We start from the raw sequence: 18,742 nt of genomic DNA, 5'->3' as shown, positions 1-18,742 counted from the left end.
AGTAACGTTTCCCACAGTGGCGTCACCCACAGTGACGTCTCCCACAGTGACGTCTCCCACAGTGACGTCACCCACAGTGACGTCTCCCACAGTGACGTCACCCACAGTAACGTCTCCCACAGTGACGTCACCCACAGTAACGTCTCCCACAGTGACGTCACCCACAGTAACGTCTCCCACAGTGACGTCACCCACAGTAACGTCTCCCACAGTGACGTCACCCACAGTAACGTCTCCCACAGTGACGTCACCCACAGTAACGTCTCCCACAGTGACGTCACCCACAGTAACGTCTCCCACAGTGACGTCACAAACAGTAACGTCTCCCACAGTGACGTCACCCACAGTAACGTCTCCCACAGTGACGTCTCCCACTGACCAGTTCTGCCAAATGCAGAAACTTTCCCCCTGGAAGCAGTATTAACAATGAAAGTAGAAGTGGCCAAGTGTGCGGGAGAGAGTGTGGTCAGTATCGTGAAGAACGTCAACAATACGCTTTCAGAAGAAAACTTTGAGACTTACCACGAGGTAAGAAAGTTTTGAATTCACCCTCAATGAGGAGTCCAAGACTGCTGGTGCAATGGTGGGATTCAAAGACTGTAAAAACGATACATAAAACCAGATATGTTGTTCAGAAATAATGAGACACACGCACTACTACTAAGCTTCAATGTCTCTCATTTTGAAGCACACTAAATCTGTTTTCCTCACGAGGAAAACAAATAAGTATTTTGAATTGATTTTTAATTACAAATGCAACTTAAAACCAATTCTTGTAATGTATTTCTTTCCCCCAATTGAAAAAGAAAAACTTTCTTGGAGTCCAAGAGGAAGTTGACAGAGTGGAAATATTTCACCGATAATGACAATATGTGAGATTCGAAGCCCGAGTGAGGCCTCGAGCCATGAGATGCCACTTGAGAAATTCCAGGATTCGTGATTGGTCCATCAGAATTTATGACAGAAATTCTCAACATCATAAATGTATCTGTCTCCAGTGCCTAAGTTGATGCCATCACAGATGCTGCGGACCCGTTGGACAAAGGTATAATAATGTCAACTATTTTCATCTTTGACATCTGTACGAGCGACTAGAAGTATATTTATACTATTAGTATATTTTTTACAATATAGAGCGAATATTGTATATTTTCATATGTCCTTTGTTGTGTAAATGTGTTCAACAAGGCCTTCAGTATAATGTAAATCTTAACAGTCTTTGTTTACATGATGGTGGTAATTTACAATGTGACGGGGCATCATTTACCTCACCAACACCGCCTGTGTTCCTCCACCACTTACGATGTGCTCCTAAATATGTCAGTGAGGACATTTTGGACGAAAATGAAGGCATCCGGTACAGCCTTTGGGAAAGTGCCGAGGACTGCCTGCCCAACCACTGTAACTCATCCAGTAAACCCTGGCCAGTCTCTGTAACTCATCCAGTACAGACTAGGCAACCTCTGTAACCTTACCTAGGAGTATCCATAGAACCACTGTAAACATACCTGGGAGTATCCATACAACCACTGTAAACATACCTGGGAGTATCCATACAACCACTGTAAACATACCTGGGAGTATCCATACAACCACTGTAAACATACCTGGGAGTATCCATACAACCACTGTAAACATACCTGGGAGTATCCATACAACCACTGTAAACATACCTGGGAGTATCCATACAACCACTGTAAACATATGAGAGTATCCACACACATTGTAAACTTACCTGGGAGTATCTATACGCACTGTAAACTTACCTGGGAGTATCTATACGCACTGTAAACTTACCTGGGAGTATCTATACGCACTGTAAACTTACCTGGGAGTATCCATACACACTGTAAACTCAACACAACACTGTAAATGACGCGATAAACTCATTTGTTGAGGTACATATTTTGACAGATGAGTTCAAAAGTTGTTGTAGTGTAAGTTTCATGGTAATGTGCTCACTATATGATCAAAGTTATTCACGCCGCGAAACATTCATTCTGAAGGTTAAAAAAGAAACACACACACCCCAAGCAACCCACCTAACCATACTAACCCAAACATAGAAAACGGGGATATATGTGAGCCGCTACTTTTCATAGTAATTTGTAATTTGTATGTTTTGAGGGGCCACAACGTGCCGAGAAAAACTCACCTATATTCTCACATGCCGATGATACATGTGCATTCATCCGGGCCTTCTTTTAGTATCTGAGACGAGAGTTTAGTTCCTTAGATGCTCTTTCGTCAAGTTACAAGACACGCTTCCATACGTCATCTCTCGTAGGCTCAAAGTCCTCCGATGTTGCTGGGTTTTACATTGTCTCCTGCAGTTGATACACTTCCCCTTGCTCTATTGTGAGGACCTACTGGAAAATCTTTTCTTAAGTTCGTCACACAGTTTCATGTCATTCTCGGTGAACAAGTCCTTTCTTGTTGTCAGCTTCCTCCCCTGTTCTTTGATTATTGTTGTTCCTCTTCATGTGACTGAAGAAGCTTAGGTTGGGGTCTTTACTTCATACGTTATATTGCTTTCATTCTGTCTCTCTGCTTCTGTCAGAGGTATTTCCTAAAGGTATATCAGCCTTGTACTTCCTGGTAGATGTTCAAGAAAGGCGTCTTATTGACGCCTTTATTCACAATCGACTTGAGAATGGTCCAGGACGGACCGGAACGTCGTCGTCCCTTCAATTTCTAGTGTGTGGTCTGGTCAACATACTTCAGCCACGTTATTGTGACTCATCGCCTGCAAAGGCGTCTTAGGTAGACGTGCTGTGGTCCCCTGATGCTGTGTTGTAGTTGTGGTCCCCTGATGCTGTGTTGTAGTTGTGGTCCCCTGATGCTGTGTTGTGGTTGTGGTCCCCTGATGCTGTGTTGTAGTTGTGGTCCCCTGATGCTGTGTTGTAGTTGTGGTCCACCTGATGCTGTGTTGTAGTTGTGGTCCCCTGATGCTGTGTTGTAGTTGTGGTCCACCTGATGCTGTGTTGTAGTTGTGGTCCCCTGATGCTGTGTTGTAGTTGTGGTCCACCTGATGCTGTGTTGTAGTTGTGGTCCCCTGATGCTGTGTTGTAGTTGTGGTCCACCTGATGCTGTGTTGTAGTTGTGGTCCCCTGATGCTGTGTTGTAGTTGTGGTCCACCTGATGCTGTGTTGTAGTTGTGGTCCCCTGATGCTGTATTGTAGTTGTGGTCCCCTGATGCTGTGTTGTAGTTGTGGTTCCCTGATGCTGTGTTGTAGTTGTGGTCCCCTGATGCTGTGTTGTAGTTGTGGTCCCCTGATGCTGTGTTGTAGTTGTGGTCCCCTGATGCTGTGTTGTAGTTGTGGTCCCCTGATGCTGTGTTGTGGTCCCCTGATGCTGTGTTGTAGTTGTGGTCCCCTGATGCTGTATTGTGGTCCCCTGATGCTGTGTTGTAGTTGTGGTCCCCTGATGCTGTGTTGTAGTTGTGGTCCCCTGATGCTGTGTTGTAGTTGTGGTCCCCTGATGCTGTGTTGTAGTTGTGGTCCCCTGATGCTGTATTGTAGTTGTGGTCCCCTGATGCTGTGTTGTAGTTGTGGTCCCCTGATGCTGTGTTGTAGTTGTGGTCCCCTGATGCTGTGTTGTAGTTGTGGTCCCCTGATGCTGTGTTGTAGTTGTGGTCCTCCTGATGCTGTGTTGTAGTTGTGGTCCCCTGATGCTGTGTTGTGGTCCCCTGATGCTGTGCTGTAGTTGTGGTCCCCTGATGCTGTATTGTGGTTGTGGTCCCCTGATGCTGTGTTGTGGTTGTGGTCCCCTGATGCTGTGTTGTGGTCCCCTGATGCTGTGTTGTAGTTGTGGTCCCCTGATGCTGTGTTGTGGTTGTGGTCCCCTGATGCTGTATTGTGGTCCCCTGATGCTGTGTTGTAGTTGTGGTCCCCTGATGCTGTGTTGTAGTTGTAGTCCCATGATGCTGTGTTGTGGTTGTGGTCCCCTGATGCTGTGTTGTAGTTGTGGTCCCCTGATGCTGTGTTGTAGTTGTGGTCCCCTGATGCTGTATTGTGGTCCCCTGATGCTGTGTTGTAGTTGTGGTCCCCTGATGCTGTGTTGTGGCTGTGGTCCCCTGATGCTGTGTTGTAGTTGTGGTTCCCTGATGCTGTGTTGTGGTCCCGTGATGCTGTGTTGTGGTTGTGGTCCCTTGATGCTGTGTTGTAGTTGTGGTCCCTTGATGCTGTGTTGTAGTTGTGGTCCCCTGATGCTGTGTTGTGGTTGTGGTCCCCTGATGCTGTGTTGTGGTTGTAGTCCCGGGATGCTGTGTTGTAGTTGTGGTCCCCTGATGCTGTGTTGTGGTTGTGGTTCCCTGATGCTGTGTTGTAGTTGTGGTTCCCTGATGCTGTGTTGTAGATGTGGTCCCCTGATGCTGTGTTGTAGTTGTGGTCCCCTGATGCTGTGTTGTAGTTGTGGTCCCCTGATGCTGTGTTGTAGTTGTGGTCCCCTGATGCTGTGTTGTGGTCCCCTGATGCTGTGTTGTAGTTGTGGTCCCCTGATGCTGTATTGTGGTCCCCTGATGCTGTGTTGTAGTTGTGGTCCCCTGATGCTGTGTTGTAGTTGTGGTCCCCTGATGCTGTGTTGTAGTTGTGGTCCCCTGATGCTGTGTTGTAGTTGTGGTCCCCTGATGCTGTATTGTAGTTGTGGTCCCCTGATGCTGTGTTGTAGTTGTGGTCCCCTGATGCTGTGTTGTAGTTGTGGTCCCCTGATGCTGTGTTGTAGTTGTGGTCCCCTGATGCTGTGTTGTAGTTGTGGTCCCCTGATGCTGTGTTGTAGTTGTGGTCCCCTGATGCTGTGTTGTGGTCCCCTGATGCTGTGTTGTGGTCCCCTGATGCTGTGTTCTAGTTGTGGTCCCCTGATGCTGTATTGTGGTTGTGGTCCCCTGATGCTGTGTTGTGGTTGTGGTCCCCTGATGCTGTGTTGTGGTCCCCTGATGCTGTGTTGTAGTTGTGGTCCCCTGATGCTGTGTTGTGGTTGTGGTCCCCTGATGCTGTATTGTGGTCCCCTGATGCTGTGTTGTAGTTGTGGTCCCCTGATGCTGTGTTGTAGTTGTAGTCCCATGATGCTGTGTTGTGGTTGTGGTCCCCTGATGCTGTGTTGTAGTTGTGGTCCCCTGATGCTGTGTTGTAGTTGTGGTCCCCTGATGCTGTATTGTGGTCCCCTGATGCTGTGTTGTAGTTGTGGTCCCCTGATGCTGTGTTGTGGCTGTGGTCCCCTGATGCTGTGTTGTAGTTCCCTGATGCTGTGTTGTGGTCCCGTGATGCTGTGTTGTGGTTGTGGTCCCTTGATGCTGTGTTGTAGTTGTGGTCCCTTGATGCTGTGTTGTAGTTGTGGTCCCCTGATGCTGTGTTGTGGTTGTGGTCCCCTGATGCTGTGTTGTGGTTGTAGTCCCGGGATGCTGTGTTGTAGTTGTGGTCCCCTGATGCTGTGTTGTGGTTGTGGTTCCCTGATGCTGTGTTGTAGTTGTGGTTCCCTGATGCTGTGTTGTAGTTGTGGTCCCCTGATGCTGTGTTGTAGTTGTGGTCCCCTGATGCTGTGTTGTAGTTGTGGTCCCCTGATGCTGTGTTGTAGTTGTGGTCCCCTGATGCTGTGTTGTGGTCCCCTGATGCTGTGTTGTAGTTGTGGTCCCCTGATGCTGTATTGTGGTCCCCTGATGCTGTGTTGTAGTTGTGGTCCCCTGATGCTGTGTTGTAGTTGTGGTCCCCTGATGCTGTGTTGTAGTTGTGGTCCCCTGATGCTGTGTTGTAGTTGTGGTCCCCTGATGCTGTATTGTAGTTGTGGTCCCCTGATGCTGTGTTGTAGTTGTGGTCCCCTGATGCTGTGTTGTAGTTGTGGTCCCCTGATGCTGTGTTGTAGTTGTGGTCCCCTGATGCTGTGTTGTAGTTGTGGTCCCCTGATGCTGTGTTGTAGTTGTAGTCCCCTGATGCTGTGTTGTGGTCCCCTGATGCTGTGTTGTAGTTGTGGTCCCCTGATGCTGTATTGTGGTTGTGGTCCCCTGATGCTGTGTTGTGGTTGTGGTCCCCTGATGCTGTGTTGTGGTCCCCTGATGCTGTGTTGTAGTTGTGGTCCCCTGATGCTGTGTTGTGGTTGTGGTCCCCTGATGCTGTATTGTGGTCCCCTGATGCTGTGTTGTAGTTGTGGTCCCCTGATGCTGTGTTGTAGTTGTAGTCCCATGATGCTGTGTTGTGGTTGTGGTCCCCTGATGCTGTGTTGTAGTTGTGGTCCCCTGATGCTGTGTTGTAGTTGTGGTCCCCTGATGCTGTATTGTGGTCCCCTGATGCTGTGTTGTAGTTGTGGTCCCCTGATGCTGTGTTGTGGCTGTGGTCCCCTGATGCTGTGTTGTAGTTGTGGTTCCCTGATGCTGTGTTGTGGTCCCGTGATGCTGTGTTGTGGTTGTGGTCCCTTGATGCTGTGTTGTAGTTGTGGTCCCTTGATGCTGTGTTGTAGTTGTGGTCCCCTGATGCTGTGTTGTGGTTGTGGTCCCCTGATGCTGTGTTGTGGTTGTAGTCCCGGGATGCTGTGTTGTAGTTGTGGTCCCCTGATGCTGTGTTGTGGTTGTGGTCCCCTGATGCTGTGTTGTGGTCCCGTGATGCTGTGTTGTAGTTGTAGTCCCGTGATGCTGTGTTGTAGTTGTGGTCCCCTGATGCTGTGTTGTGGTTGTGGTCCCCTGATGCTGTGTTGTGGTTGTAGTCCCCTGATGCTGTGTTGTAGTTGTGGTCCCTTGATGCTGTGTTGTAGTTGTGGTCCCATGATGCTGTGTTGTGGTTGTGGTCCCCTGATGCTGTGTTGTGGTCCCGTGATGCTGTGTTGTGGTTGTAGTCCCGGGATGCTGTGTTGTGGTTGTGGTCCCCTGATGCTGTGTTGTGGTTGTAGTCCCATGATGCTGTGTTGTGGTTGTGGTCCACCTGATGCTGTGTTGTGGTTGTGGTCCCATGATGCTGTGTTGTAGTTGTGGTCCCCTGATGCTGTGTTGTGGTTGTAGTCCCGGGATGCTGTGTTGTAGGTGTGGTCCCCTGATGCTGTGTTGTGGTTGTAGTCCCGGGATGCTGTGTTGTGGTTGTGGTCCCATGATGCTGTGTTGTAGTTGTGGTCCCCTGATGCTGTGTTGTGGTTGTGGTCCCCTGATGCTGTGTTGTGGTCCCGTGATGCTGTATTGTAGTTGTGGTCCCCTGATGCTGTGTTGTAGTTGTGGTCCCATGATGCTGTGTTGTGGTTGTGGTCCCCTGATGCTGTGTTGTGGTCCCCTGATGCTGTGTTGTGGTTGTGGTCCCCTGATGCTGTGTTGTGGTTGTAGTCCCCTGATGCTGTGTTGTAGTTGTAGTCCCCTGATGCTGTGTTGTAGTTGTCGTCCCCTGATGCTGTGCTGTAGTTGTAGTCCCCTGATGCTGTGTTGTAGTTGTAGTCCCCTGATGCTGTGTTGTGGTTGTAGTCCCCTGATGCTGTGTTGTAGTTGTGGTCCCCTGATGCTGTGTTGTGGTTGTGGTCCCCTGATGCTGTGTTGTAGTTGTAGTCCCCTGATGCTGTGTTGTAGTTGTGGTCCCCTGATGCTGTGTTGTGGTTGTGGTCCCCTGATGCTGTGTTGTAGTTGTAGTCCCCTGATGCTGTGTTGTAGTTGTAGTCCCCTGATGCAGGGGGACCACCACGAGTCATAAAGAGGATCGAACTCTCTCTTATGTTTCCCTAACAACAAAACGCGTCTCTCCCTCATATACTGTAACCCAACGACCCAACTAACACACTTTTAAATAACAATTTGGTGTATAAAATTGCGACCTAGAATATAATATTAACTATTAAACATTCAATTTAATTCCTAAACTCAATAATTAACCGGAACATATTTGTACATCTTTCCACAACTTCCTGGACACTTTCCTTCTCACTACTTACGGAACAAGTTAGAAACTCCTTAATTAAGTTCATTTGATCCAGAAAACTCATTTACCGCTTAATTACAACGTCAATAAAACCTTAACATTGATAATTAGGGCAACAGCGTCTCGCTGAGAGATTCAATAATATGTTCACCAATTAGCACAGCTGGCCATACAGGTGACAACTAAACACCATACACCATCCACTAAACATGGCAGCTGGCCATACAGGTGACAACTAAACACCATACACCATCCACTAAACATGGCAGCTGGCCATACAGGTGTCCACTTAACATGGCAGCTGGCCATACAGGTGTCCACTTAACATGGCAGCTGGCCATACAGGTGTCCACTTAACATGGCAGCTGGCCATACAGGTGTCCACTTAACATGGCAGCTGGCCATACAGGTGTCCACTTAACATGGCAGCTGGCCATACAGGTGTCCACTTAACAGAGCAGCTGGCCATACAGGTGTCCACTTAACAGAGCAGCTGGCCATACAGGTGTCCACTTAACATGGCAGCTGACCATACAGGTGTCCACTTAACAGGGCAGCTGACCATACAGATGTCCACTTAACATGGCAGCTGGCCATACAGGTATCCACTTAACAGAGCAGCTGGCCATACAGGTGTCCACTTAACATGGCAGCTGGCCATACAGGTGTTCACTGAACAGAGCAACTGGCCATACAACTGTCCATTTAACATGACAGCTGGCCATACAGGTGTCCACTTAACAGAGCAGCTGGCCATACAGGTGTCCACTTAACATGGCAGCTGACCATACAGGTGTCCACTTAACAGGGCAGCTGACCATACAGATGTCCACTTAACATGGCAGCTGGCCATACAGGTATCCACTTAACAGAGCAGCTGGCCATACAGGTGTCCACTTAACATGGCAGCTGGCCATACAGGTGTTCACTGAACAGAGCAACTGGCCATACAGGTGTCCACTTAACAGAGCAACTGGCCATACAAGTGTCTAATTAACATGGCAGCTGGCCATACAGGTGTCCACTTAGCAGAACAGCTGGCCATACAAGTGTCTACTTAACATGGCAGCTGGCCATACAGGTGTCCACTTAGCAGAGCAGCTGGCCATACAAGTGTCTACTTAACATGGCAGCTGGCCATACAGGTGTCCACTTAACATGGCAGCTGGCCATACAGGTGTCCACTTAGCAGAGCAGCTGGCCATGCAAGTGTCTACTTAACATGGCAGCTGGCCATACAGGTGTCCAGTTAACATGGCAGCTGGCCATACAGGTGTCCACTTAGCAGAGCAGCTGGCCATACAGGTGTCCACTTAACATGGCAGCTGGCCATACAGGTGTCCACTTAACATGGCAGCTGGCCATACAGGTGTCCACTTAACAGGGCCGCTGGCCATACAGGTGTCCACTTAACATGGCAGCTGGCCATACAGGTGTCCACTTAACAGAGCAGCTGACCACACAGGTGTCCACTTAACATGGCAGCTGGCCATACAGGTGTCCACTTAACAGAGCAGCTGGCCATACAGGTGTCCACTTAACATGGCAGCTGGCCATACAGGTGTCCACTTAACATGGCAGCTGGCCATACAGGTGTCCACTTAACATGGCAGCTGGCCATACAGGTGTCCACTTAACATGGCAGCTGGCCATACAGGTGTCCACTTATCAGAGCAGCTGGCCATACAGGTGTCCACTTAACAGAGCAGCTGGCTATACAGGTGTCCACTTAACAGAGCAGCTGGCCATACAGGTGTCCACTTATCAGAGCAGCTGGCCATACAGGTACCCACTTAACAAAGCAGCTGGCCATACAGGTGTCCACTTAATAGAGCAGCTGGCCATACAGGTGTCCACTTAACAGAGCAGCTGGCCATACAGGTGTCCACTTAACAGAGCAGCTGGCCATACAGGTGTCCACTTAATAGAGCAGCTGGCCATACAGGTGTCCACTTAATAGAGCAGCTGGCCATACAGGTGTCCACTTAACAGAGCAGCTGGCCATACAGGTGTCCACTTATCAGAGCAGCTGGCCATACAGGTGTCCACTTAACAGAGCAGCTGGCCATACAGGTACCCACTTAACAGAGCAGCTGGCCATACAGGTGTCCACTTATCAGAGCAGCTGGCCATACAGGTGTCCACTTATCAGAGCAGCTGGCCATACAGGTGTCCACTTATCAGAGCAGCTGGCCATACAGGTGTCCACTTATCAGAGCAGCTGGCCATACAGGTGTCCACTTAACAGAGCAGCTGGCTATACAGGTGTCCACTTAACAGAGCAGCTGGCCATACAGGTGTCCACTTAATAGAGCAGCTGGCCATACAGGAGTCCACTTAACAGAGCAGCTGGCCATACAGGTGTCCACTTATCAGAGCAGCTGGCCATACAGGTGTCCACTTATCAGAGCAGCTGGCCATACAGGTGTCCACTTATCAGAGCAGCTGGCCATACAGGTGTCCACTTAACAGAGCAGCTGGCCATACAGGTGTCCACTTATCAGAGCAGCTGGCCATACAGGTGTCCACTTATCAGAGCAGCTGGCCATACAGGTGTCCACTTAACAGAGCAGCTGGCCATACAGGTGTCCACTTAACAGAGCAGCTGGCCATACAGGTGTCCACTTAACAGAGCAGCTGGCCATACAGGTGTCCACTTAACAGAGCAGCTGGCCATACAGGTGTCCACTTAACAGAGCAGCTGGCCATACAGGTGTCCACTTAACAGAGCAGCTGGCCATACAGGTGTCCACTTAACAGAGCAGCTGGCCATACAGGTGTCCACTTAACAGAGCAGCTGGCCATACAGGTGTCCACTTAACAGAGCAGCTGGCCATACAGGTGTCCACTTAACAGAGCAGCTGGCCATACAGGTGTCCACTTAACAGAGCAGCTGGCCATACAGGTGTCCACTTAACAGAGCAGCTGGCCATACAGGTGTCCACTTATCAGAGCAGCTGGCCATACAGGTGTCCACTTAACAGAGCAGCTGGCCATACAGGTGTCCACTTAACAGAGCAGCTGGCCATACAGGTGTCCACTTATCAGAGCAGCTGGCCATACAGGTGTCCACTTAACAGAGCAGCTGGCCATACAGGTGTCCACTTAACAGAGCAGCTGGCCATACAGGTGTCCACTTAACAGAGCAGCTGGCCATACAGGTGTCCACTTAACAGAGCAGCTGGCCATACAGGTGTCCACTTAACAGAGCAGCTGGAGCAAAATACGTTCCCACAAGAGAACATCTGCTATTGCAGATGTCCATCAGATTGGTTAATTAGTTCTTCAGACATTCTCAGAAGAGACCAACTTATACCATAATCTGTTTTGAGATGGGATGGAACGCCACAAGAACAGCATCAGAACACTGAGATGCTGTGAGAACAGCATCAGAACACCGAGATGCTGTGAGAACAGCATCAGAACACTGAGATGCTGTGAGAACAGCGTCAGAACACCGAGATGCTGTGAGAACAGCGTCAGAACACTGAGAGACATGGAGAACAGCGTCAGAACACTGAGATACATGGAGAACAGCGTCAGTACAATGAGAGACATGGAGAACAGCGTCAGTACACTGAGATACATGGAGAACAGCGTCAGTACACTGAGATACATGGAGAACAGCGTCAGTACACTGAGATACATGGAGAACAGCGTCAGTACAATGAGAGACATGGAGAACAGCGTCAGTACACTGAGATACATGGAGAACAGCGTCAGTACACTGAGATACATGGAGAACAGCGTCAGTACACTGAGATACATGGAGAACAGCGTCAGTACACTGAGATAAATGGAGAACAGCGTCAGTACACTGAGATACATGGAGAACAGCGTCAGTACAATGAGAGACATGGAGAACAGCGTCAGGACACTGAGATACATGGAGAACAGCGTCAGTACACTGAGATACATGGAGAACAGCGTCAGTACACTGAGATACATGGAGAACAGCGTCAGTACACTGAGATACATGGAGAACAGCGTCAGTACACTAAGATACATGGAGAACAGCGTCAGTACAATGAGAGACATGGAGAACAGCGTCAGTACACTGAGATACATGGAGAACAGCGTCAGTACACTGAGATACATGGAGAACAGCGTCAGTACACTGAGATACATGGAGAACAGCGTCAGTACACTGAGATACATGGAGAACAGCGTCAGTACACTGAGATACATGGAGAACAGCGTCAGTACACTGAGCAACCAAGAGAACAACATCAGTATAATGAAATACAGCTAGAACAGGAGACGGGGAACTTTCTATCCTCACGTGTTCCCCAAAGAACCTCATTCTTTGGGGCACACGTGAGGAACACAAATGTGAACAAGCCTGAATGGTCCCCAGAACTATATGCGACTGAAAACTCACACCCCAGAAGTGACTCGAACCCATACTCCCAGGAGCAACGCAACTGGTAACTTCAGGACGCCTTAATCCGCTTGACCATCACGACCGGACAAAAGGAAGTGATCATCTTAACCTATTATCTTATATACCTGCATTTGGGTGAGGTGATATGTTACAACAGTTTTGGATGAGGTGAAAACAAACTTTCAACACAAGACAGAACACGAAATAATGGGTATAAATTGGGTAAATTAAAGGGAAGAATGGAAGTAACTGCAAAGGGCCTATTGGCCCATATTTCTTGATGCTTCTATATTGGTGCGGTGTCTTGAAGTGGGTAGAATATAGTTGTGCATTATTTGGCTGTTGATTGCTGGTGTTGACTTCTTGATGTGTAGTGCCTCGCAGATGTCAAGTCGCCTGCTATCGCTGTATCTATCGATGATTTCTGTGTTTTTTGTTAAGACTTCTCTGGTGATGGTCTGGTTGTGGGAAGAGTTTATATGTTCCTTAATGGAGCCCTGTTGCTTATGCATCGTTAATCGCCTGGAAAGAGATGTTGTTGTCTTGCCTATATACTGAGTTCTTTGAGGCTTACAGTCCCCAAGTGGGCATTTGAAGGCATAGACGACATTGGTCTCTTTTACAGCGTTCTGCTTTGTGTCTGGAGAGTTTCTCATGAGTAGGTTGGCCGTTTTTTTGGGTTTTATAGTAAATCGTCAATTGTATCTTCTAGAAGAAGAAGATTACTTGAAATAAAAATGAATTTTGGAGAATTAATTTTTCAATTACCATCGACAGTGAAAAGAAACATAAGAAATATTGAGAAAATTCGTGTTAGAATTATTAATCTTACTTTTTCGGTCATATTTAATAATATATGTCTACAAGAAAGACTGCTACCAAAATATACTAATATATATATATATATATATGTATATATATATATATATATATATATATATATATATATATATATATATATGTATATATATTATATATATATATATATATATATATATATATATATATATATATATATATATATATATATATATATATATATATATATATACAGGGAGGGTGAAGACAGGTGAAGAGCGTGTGTAATCAGGGGGAAAGGGAAATAGGGGAATGAGCTGGAAGGAACAGGGAGTGTATGTTGAAGCAAATAGGGATTGTTAGTGACGAGATTTCGGTATCGTGTGTTGGGGGTGATGGGAAGGATGTATTGGGGGTGATGGGGAGGGTGTATTAGGGGTGATGGGGAGGATGTGTGGGTGGGAGGGAATACAATAGGAGGAGTAACCGGCTGCGCCCGGGTCCCCTCTTCCTCTCTTTCTCTCCCAATCTTTCCCCCTCCCTCTCTCATCTCTCTTTTACTCTCCATCCCGTTTCTCTCCAACTTCCAGGTACTGCTTTCACCACCTTCCATCCTAACATTTAATATGCAACATCAGTCAGACTGAGGAGGGATTTTTTATTTTATTTAAGTGCTTGGAAATTAGTAGCATTAGCATTTCCTGCGAAGGGAAGCCATAGGGCTCCACCACGACCATCCTATGTACTACCCATAACCCAGACCATTTACCCTGCAAAGTTTTGTAAGGTTAGCCTTAGGCATCTGGTCGCCTGTGTTGAACGAAACAAATATATATTTTCCAGCTAAAGCCGACCCACTGCCGCTGGGGTGGAGGTCCACACACCGCTACACACAGATGACACACCCACAAACACACCTTACGGGGAAAATATTATTAAATTAACATATTTTATACCCATGCGTTGTTTAAGGAAAATATCATGTCATTAAAAATATAGCCGTAAAATTTTAAATAAATTAATTAGTTTAACATGCCGACAGGTGATGTCTTTTTTCATAGTGAATTGAAATCGTCAATTTTTTAAACTTATCTAAATGTCAGAAGAACAGAAGACCATTAATTTCTAATCAAAAATTATGATAAATTAATGCCTCTTGTTTGTGGAGGAAAAAGGTCTGTAAAAACTGCCAGAGAAAATAATAAAAATATTACGACTTTTAGAGAGAAATGACAAGCGAGTCACAGAGCCTTCAGAAGGATGGACTGGGATTACCTTCATAGTGTAGGGATTACTAGTGTAGGGATTACTAGTGTAGGGATTACTAGTGTTGGGATTACTAGTGTAGGGATTACTAGTGTAGGGATTACTAGTGTAGGGATTAGTGTAGGGATTACTAGTGTAGGGATTACTAGTGTAGGGATTACTACTGTAGGGATTACTACTGTAGGGATTACTAGTGTAGGGCTTACTAGTGTAGGGATTACTACTGTAGGGCTTACTAGTGTAGGGATTACTAGTGTAGGGCTTACTAGTGTAGGGATTACTAGTGTAGGGCTTACTAGTGTAGGGATTACTACTGTAGGGATTACTAGTGTAGGGATTACTAGTGTAGGGCTTACTACTGTAGGGCTTACTAGTGTAGTGATTACTACTGTAGGGATTACTAGTGTAGTGATTACTAGTGCTGATATTACTAGTGTAGGGATTACTAGTGTAGAGATTACTAGTGCTGTCATTAAAAATGACATTAAATCATGTCATTAAAAGTATCATACTAGTGTAGGGATAATCCCTACTAGTCTAGGGATTACTACTGTAGGGATTACTAGTGTAGGGATTACTAGTGTAGGGATTAATAGTGCTGTCATTAAAAATGACATGAAATCATGTCATTAAAAATATCATACTAGTGAAGGGATAATCCCTACTAGTCTAGGGATTACTACTGTAGGGATTACTAGTGTAGGGATTACTAGTGTAGGGATTAATACTGTAGGGATTACTATTGTAGGGATTACTAGTGTAGGGATTACTAGTGTAAGGATTACTAGTGTAGAGATTACTAGTGCTGTCATTAAAAATGACATTAAATCATGTCATTAAAAATATCATACTAGTGTAGGGATAATCCCTACTAGTGTAGGGATTACTACTGTAGAGATTACTAGTGTAGGGATTACCAGTACTGTGTTTACCAGTGCTGGGCTTCCTAGTGCAACAATTACTAGTCAGAATCAAAAGCTTAATCGCAACAATTTAAACCAATCATGACAATTCTGGTTGGATTGAACAGGTGTACAGCTGCTCTGACTTGCATAATTCTGTATTATAAATGTTAATCCGTGAACGTACTAATTCACGGCCTTCAAGCGATGTTGCCCTTAACTTTGACCTGAAAACTGATGTTCTGGGACAAGTGAACTTTTGCAACTAGTAGCACAAGGGCTACAATCATCTGTATTGCAAGTGCTAGGAGGCTATCGTAGATGAGGCTACAATTACGTGGGTTACCAGTGCTTTACCTACAAGGGCTGGGGCTGTAGATGCTCCTGCTACAAGCAACATGACTGTGGTGGCAATTGCTTGAGCCACCAGTGATGAGACTCCCAGTTTTGTGGCAGCAAGCGCTTGGTATATCAGTCATACTCAAACAAAAATGAGACCAGGAGTTAGCAACAACGGAAGCGGCAGCCATAGTCAATTACGCCGGGAAAGCAATAACAAATTAACGGACAATCAACACAACAATAATGACTAAAATAACCACAATTTCCTATATAAAGTCTGAATAATATGATGAGGCCGAAGTTGTCGCAGGTTGATATGAAGCAGTCCATCTCGGGCTGCATCATTTGCACTGTGTCGGCGTTGAATAGGAAGACTTATGACAGTTTTTTCACCTATTATGACAGCCCACAGACGGCTATGGGTGCACGGCCCACCGTCAGTCCTGTATCTGACGGGTGTTCCATCCTGACAGTCACGGAAGGCATCAGTGAGTACGGCCTAGCATGCCACGCTGAAGAGTGTTGGAGAACACCCAGCCCCGCTTCCCATAGTGCGTCGCTGGGATGGCTTTGGACTAGTCTCCATTGTCCGGTGTTTGGTCATCACCCCATTGTTCAAGTGCCGGACAATCGAGAACATGTCAGAAGCCAAACTTCTCCGTTATCTTCCACAAGTGATCTCTGGTGACGGCACCGAAGGGCTTGGTCAGGTCGACCAAGGTCACCAAGAGGTCGCTATCTCGCTCGTTGGCATTCTTCTTGGAGCTGGCGTGCAGCAGATATCATATCGATAGTTCCGAGTTCTGTGAGGAAGCCGAATTGGCTCTCTGGGAGGAGATCCTGCTCAAGATGTTGAGGGAGGGAGAGCTGGGGACACCTTGGAGGGAGAGGAGGGAGGGGCGGTGATGGAGTGCGCCGTCCATAATAACTTTTCACAAAAAGCTATTTTTTTCCTGGCCAGACTCAGTGTGTGTGTGTGTGGGAGTGTGTGTGTGGGAGTGTGTGTGTGGGAGTGTGTGTGTGGGAGTGTGTGTGTGGGAGTGTGTGTGTGGGAGTGTGTGTGTGGGAGTGTGTGTGTGGGAGTGTGTCTGTGGGAGTGTGTCTGTGGGAGTGTGTCTGTGGGAGTGTGTGTGTGGGAGTGTGTGTGTGTGGGAGTGTGTGTGTGTGGGAGTGTGTGTGTGTGGGAGTGTGTCTGTGGGAGTGTGTCTGTGGGAGTGTGTGTGTGGGAGTGTGTGTGTGGGAGTGTGTGTGTGTGGGAGTGTGTGTGTGTGGGAGTGTGTGTGTGTGGGAGTGTGTGTGTGTGGGAGTGTGTCTGTGGGAGTGTGTCTGTGGGAGTGTGTGTGTGGGAGTGTGTGTATGTGGGAGTGTGTGTGTGGGAGTGTCTGTGAGAGTGTGTGTGTGGGAGAGTGTCTGTGGGAGTGTGTGTGTGGGAGTGTGTGTGTGGGAGTGTGTGTATGTGGGAGTGTGTGTGTGTGGGAGTGTGTCTGTAGGAGTGTGTCTGTGGGAGTGTGTCTGTGGGAGTGTGTGTGTGTGTGGGAGTGTGTGTGTGGGAGTGTGTGTGTGGGAGTGTGTGTGTGGGAGTGTGTGTGTGGGAGTGTGTCTGCGGGAGTGTGTCTGTGGGAGTGTGTGTGTGGGAGTGTGTGTGTGGGAGTGTGTGTGTGGGAGTGTGTGTGTGGGAGTGTGTCTGTGGGAGTGTGTCTGTGGTAGTGTGTGTGTAGGAGTGTGTCTGTGGGAGTTTGTCTGTGGGAGTGTGTCTGTGGGAGTGTGTCTGTGGGAGTGTGTCTGTGGGAGTGTGTGTGTGGGAGTGTGTCTGTAAGAGTGTGTGTGTGGGAGTGTGTGTGTGGGAGTGTGTGTGTGGGAGTGTGTCTGTGGGAGTGTGTCTGTGGGAGTGTGTCTGTGGGAGTGTGTCTGTGGGAGTGTGTCTGTGGGAGTGTGTCTGTGGGAGTGTGTCTGTGGGAGTGTGTCTGTGGGAGTGTGTCTGTGGGTGAGGGACTCATGCCTCACTAGAGGTGAGGGACACTCCTCATGCCTCACTAGAGGTGAGAGACACGCCTCATGCCTCAATAGAGGTGAGAGACACTCCTCATGCCTCACTAGAGGTGAGAGACACTCCTCATGCCTCACTAGAGGTGAGGGACACGCCTCATGCCTCACTAGAGGTGAGAGACACTCCTCATGCCTCACTAGAGGTGAGAGACACTCCTCATGCCTCACTAGAGGTGAGGGACACGCCTCATACCTCACTAGAGGTGAGAGACACGCCTCATGCCTCACTAGAGGTGAGAGACACTCCTCATGCCTCACTAGAGGTGAGAGACACTCCTCATGCCTCACTAGAGGTGAGGGACACTCCTCATGCCTCACTGGAGGTGAGGGACACGCCTCATGCCTCACTAGAGGTGAGGAACACGACTCATGCCTCACTAGAGGTGAGGGACACGCCTCACTAGAGGTGAGAGACACGACTCATGCCTCACTAGAGGTGAGGGACACGACTCATGCCTCACTGGAGGTGAGGGACACGCCTCATGCCTCACTAGAGGTGAGGGACACGCCTCACTAGAGGTGAGGAACACGACTCATGCCTCACTAGAGGTGAGAGACACGCCTCATGCCTCACTAGAGGTGAAAGACACTCCTCATGCCTCACTAGAGATGAGAGACACTCCTCATGCCTCACTAGAGGTGAGGGACACGACTCATGCCTCACTGGAGGTGAGGGACACGCCTCATGCCTCACTAGAGGTGAGGGACACGACTCATGCCTCACTAGAGGTGAGAGACACTCCTCATGCCTCACTAGAGGTGAGAGACACTCCTTATGCCTCACTAGAGGTGAGGGACACTCCTCATGCCTCACTGGAGGTGAGGGACACGCCTCATGCCTCACTAGAGGTGAGGGACACGACTCATGCCTCACTAGAGGTGAGGGACACGCCTCACTAGAGGTGAGAGACACGACTCATGCCTCACTAGAGGTGAGGGACACGATTCATGCCTCACTAGAGGTGAGGGACACGACTCATGCCTCACTAGAGGTGAGGGACACGACTCATGCCTCACTAGAGGTGAGGGACACAACTCATGCCTCACTGGAGGTGAGGGACACACCTCATGCCTCACTAGAGGTGACGGACACGACTCATGCCTCACTAGAGGTGAGGGACACGACT

General features: G+C 48.0%; 1 protein-coding gene across 1 annotated transcript in view; it reads left to right on the top strand.

The window, feature by feature from the left end:
* The first annotated feature begins 426 nt into the window (after positions 1–426).
* The window catches only part of LOC138369955 (ribosome-binding protein 1-like), a 77,217-nt gene continuing 58,901 nt past the window's right edge, over positions 427–18,742 (top strand). The window contains exons 1-2 of the mRNA XM_069333709.1: positions 427–528; positions 11,355–12,194. Coding sequence (XP_069189810.1) covers positions 427–528; positions 11,355–12,194 — 942 coding nt within the window. The remainder of the gene's footprint in view (positions 529–11,354; positions 12,195–18,742) is intronic.

This window comes from Procambarus clarkii, chromosome 30, assembly GCF_040958095.1.
Source record: "Procambarus clarkii isolate CNS0578487 chromosome 30, FALCON_Pclarkii_2.0, whole genome shotgun sequence".
Taxonomy (NCBI): Eukaryota; Metazoa; Arthropoda; class Malacostraca; order Decapoda; family Cambaridae; genus Procambarus; species Procambarus clarkii.
The sequence above is the reverse complement of the archived record's forward strand: the minus strand, read 5'-3'. Positions and strand labels throughout refer to the sequence as shown.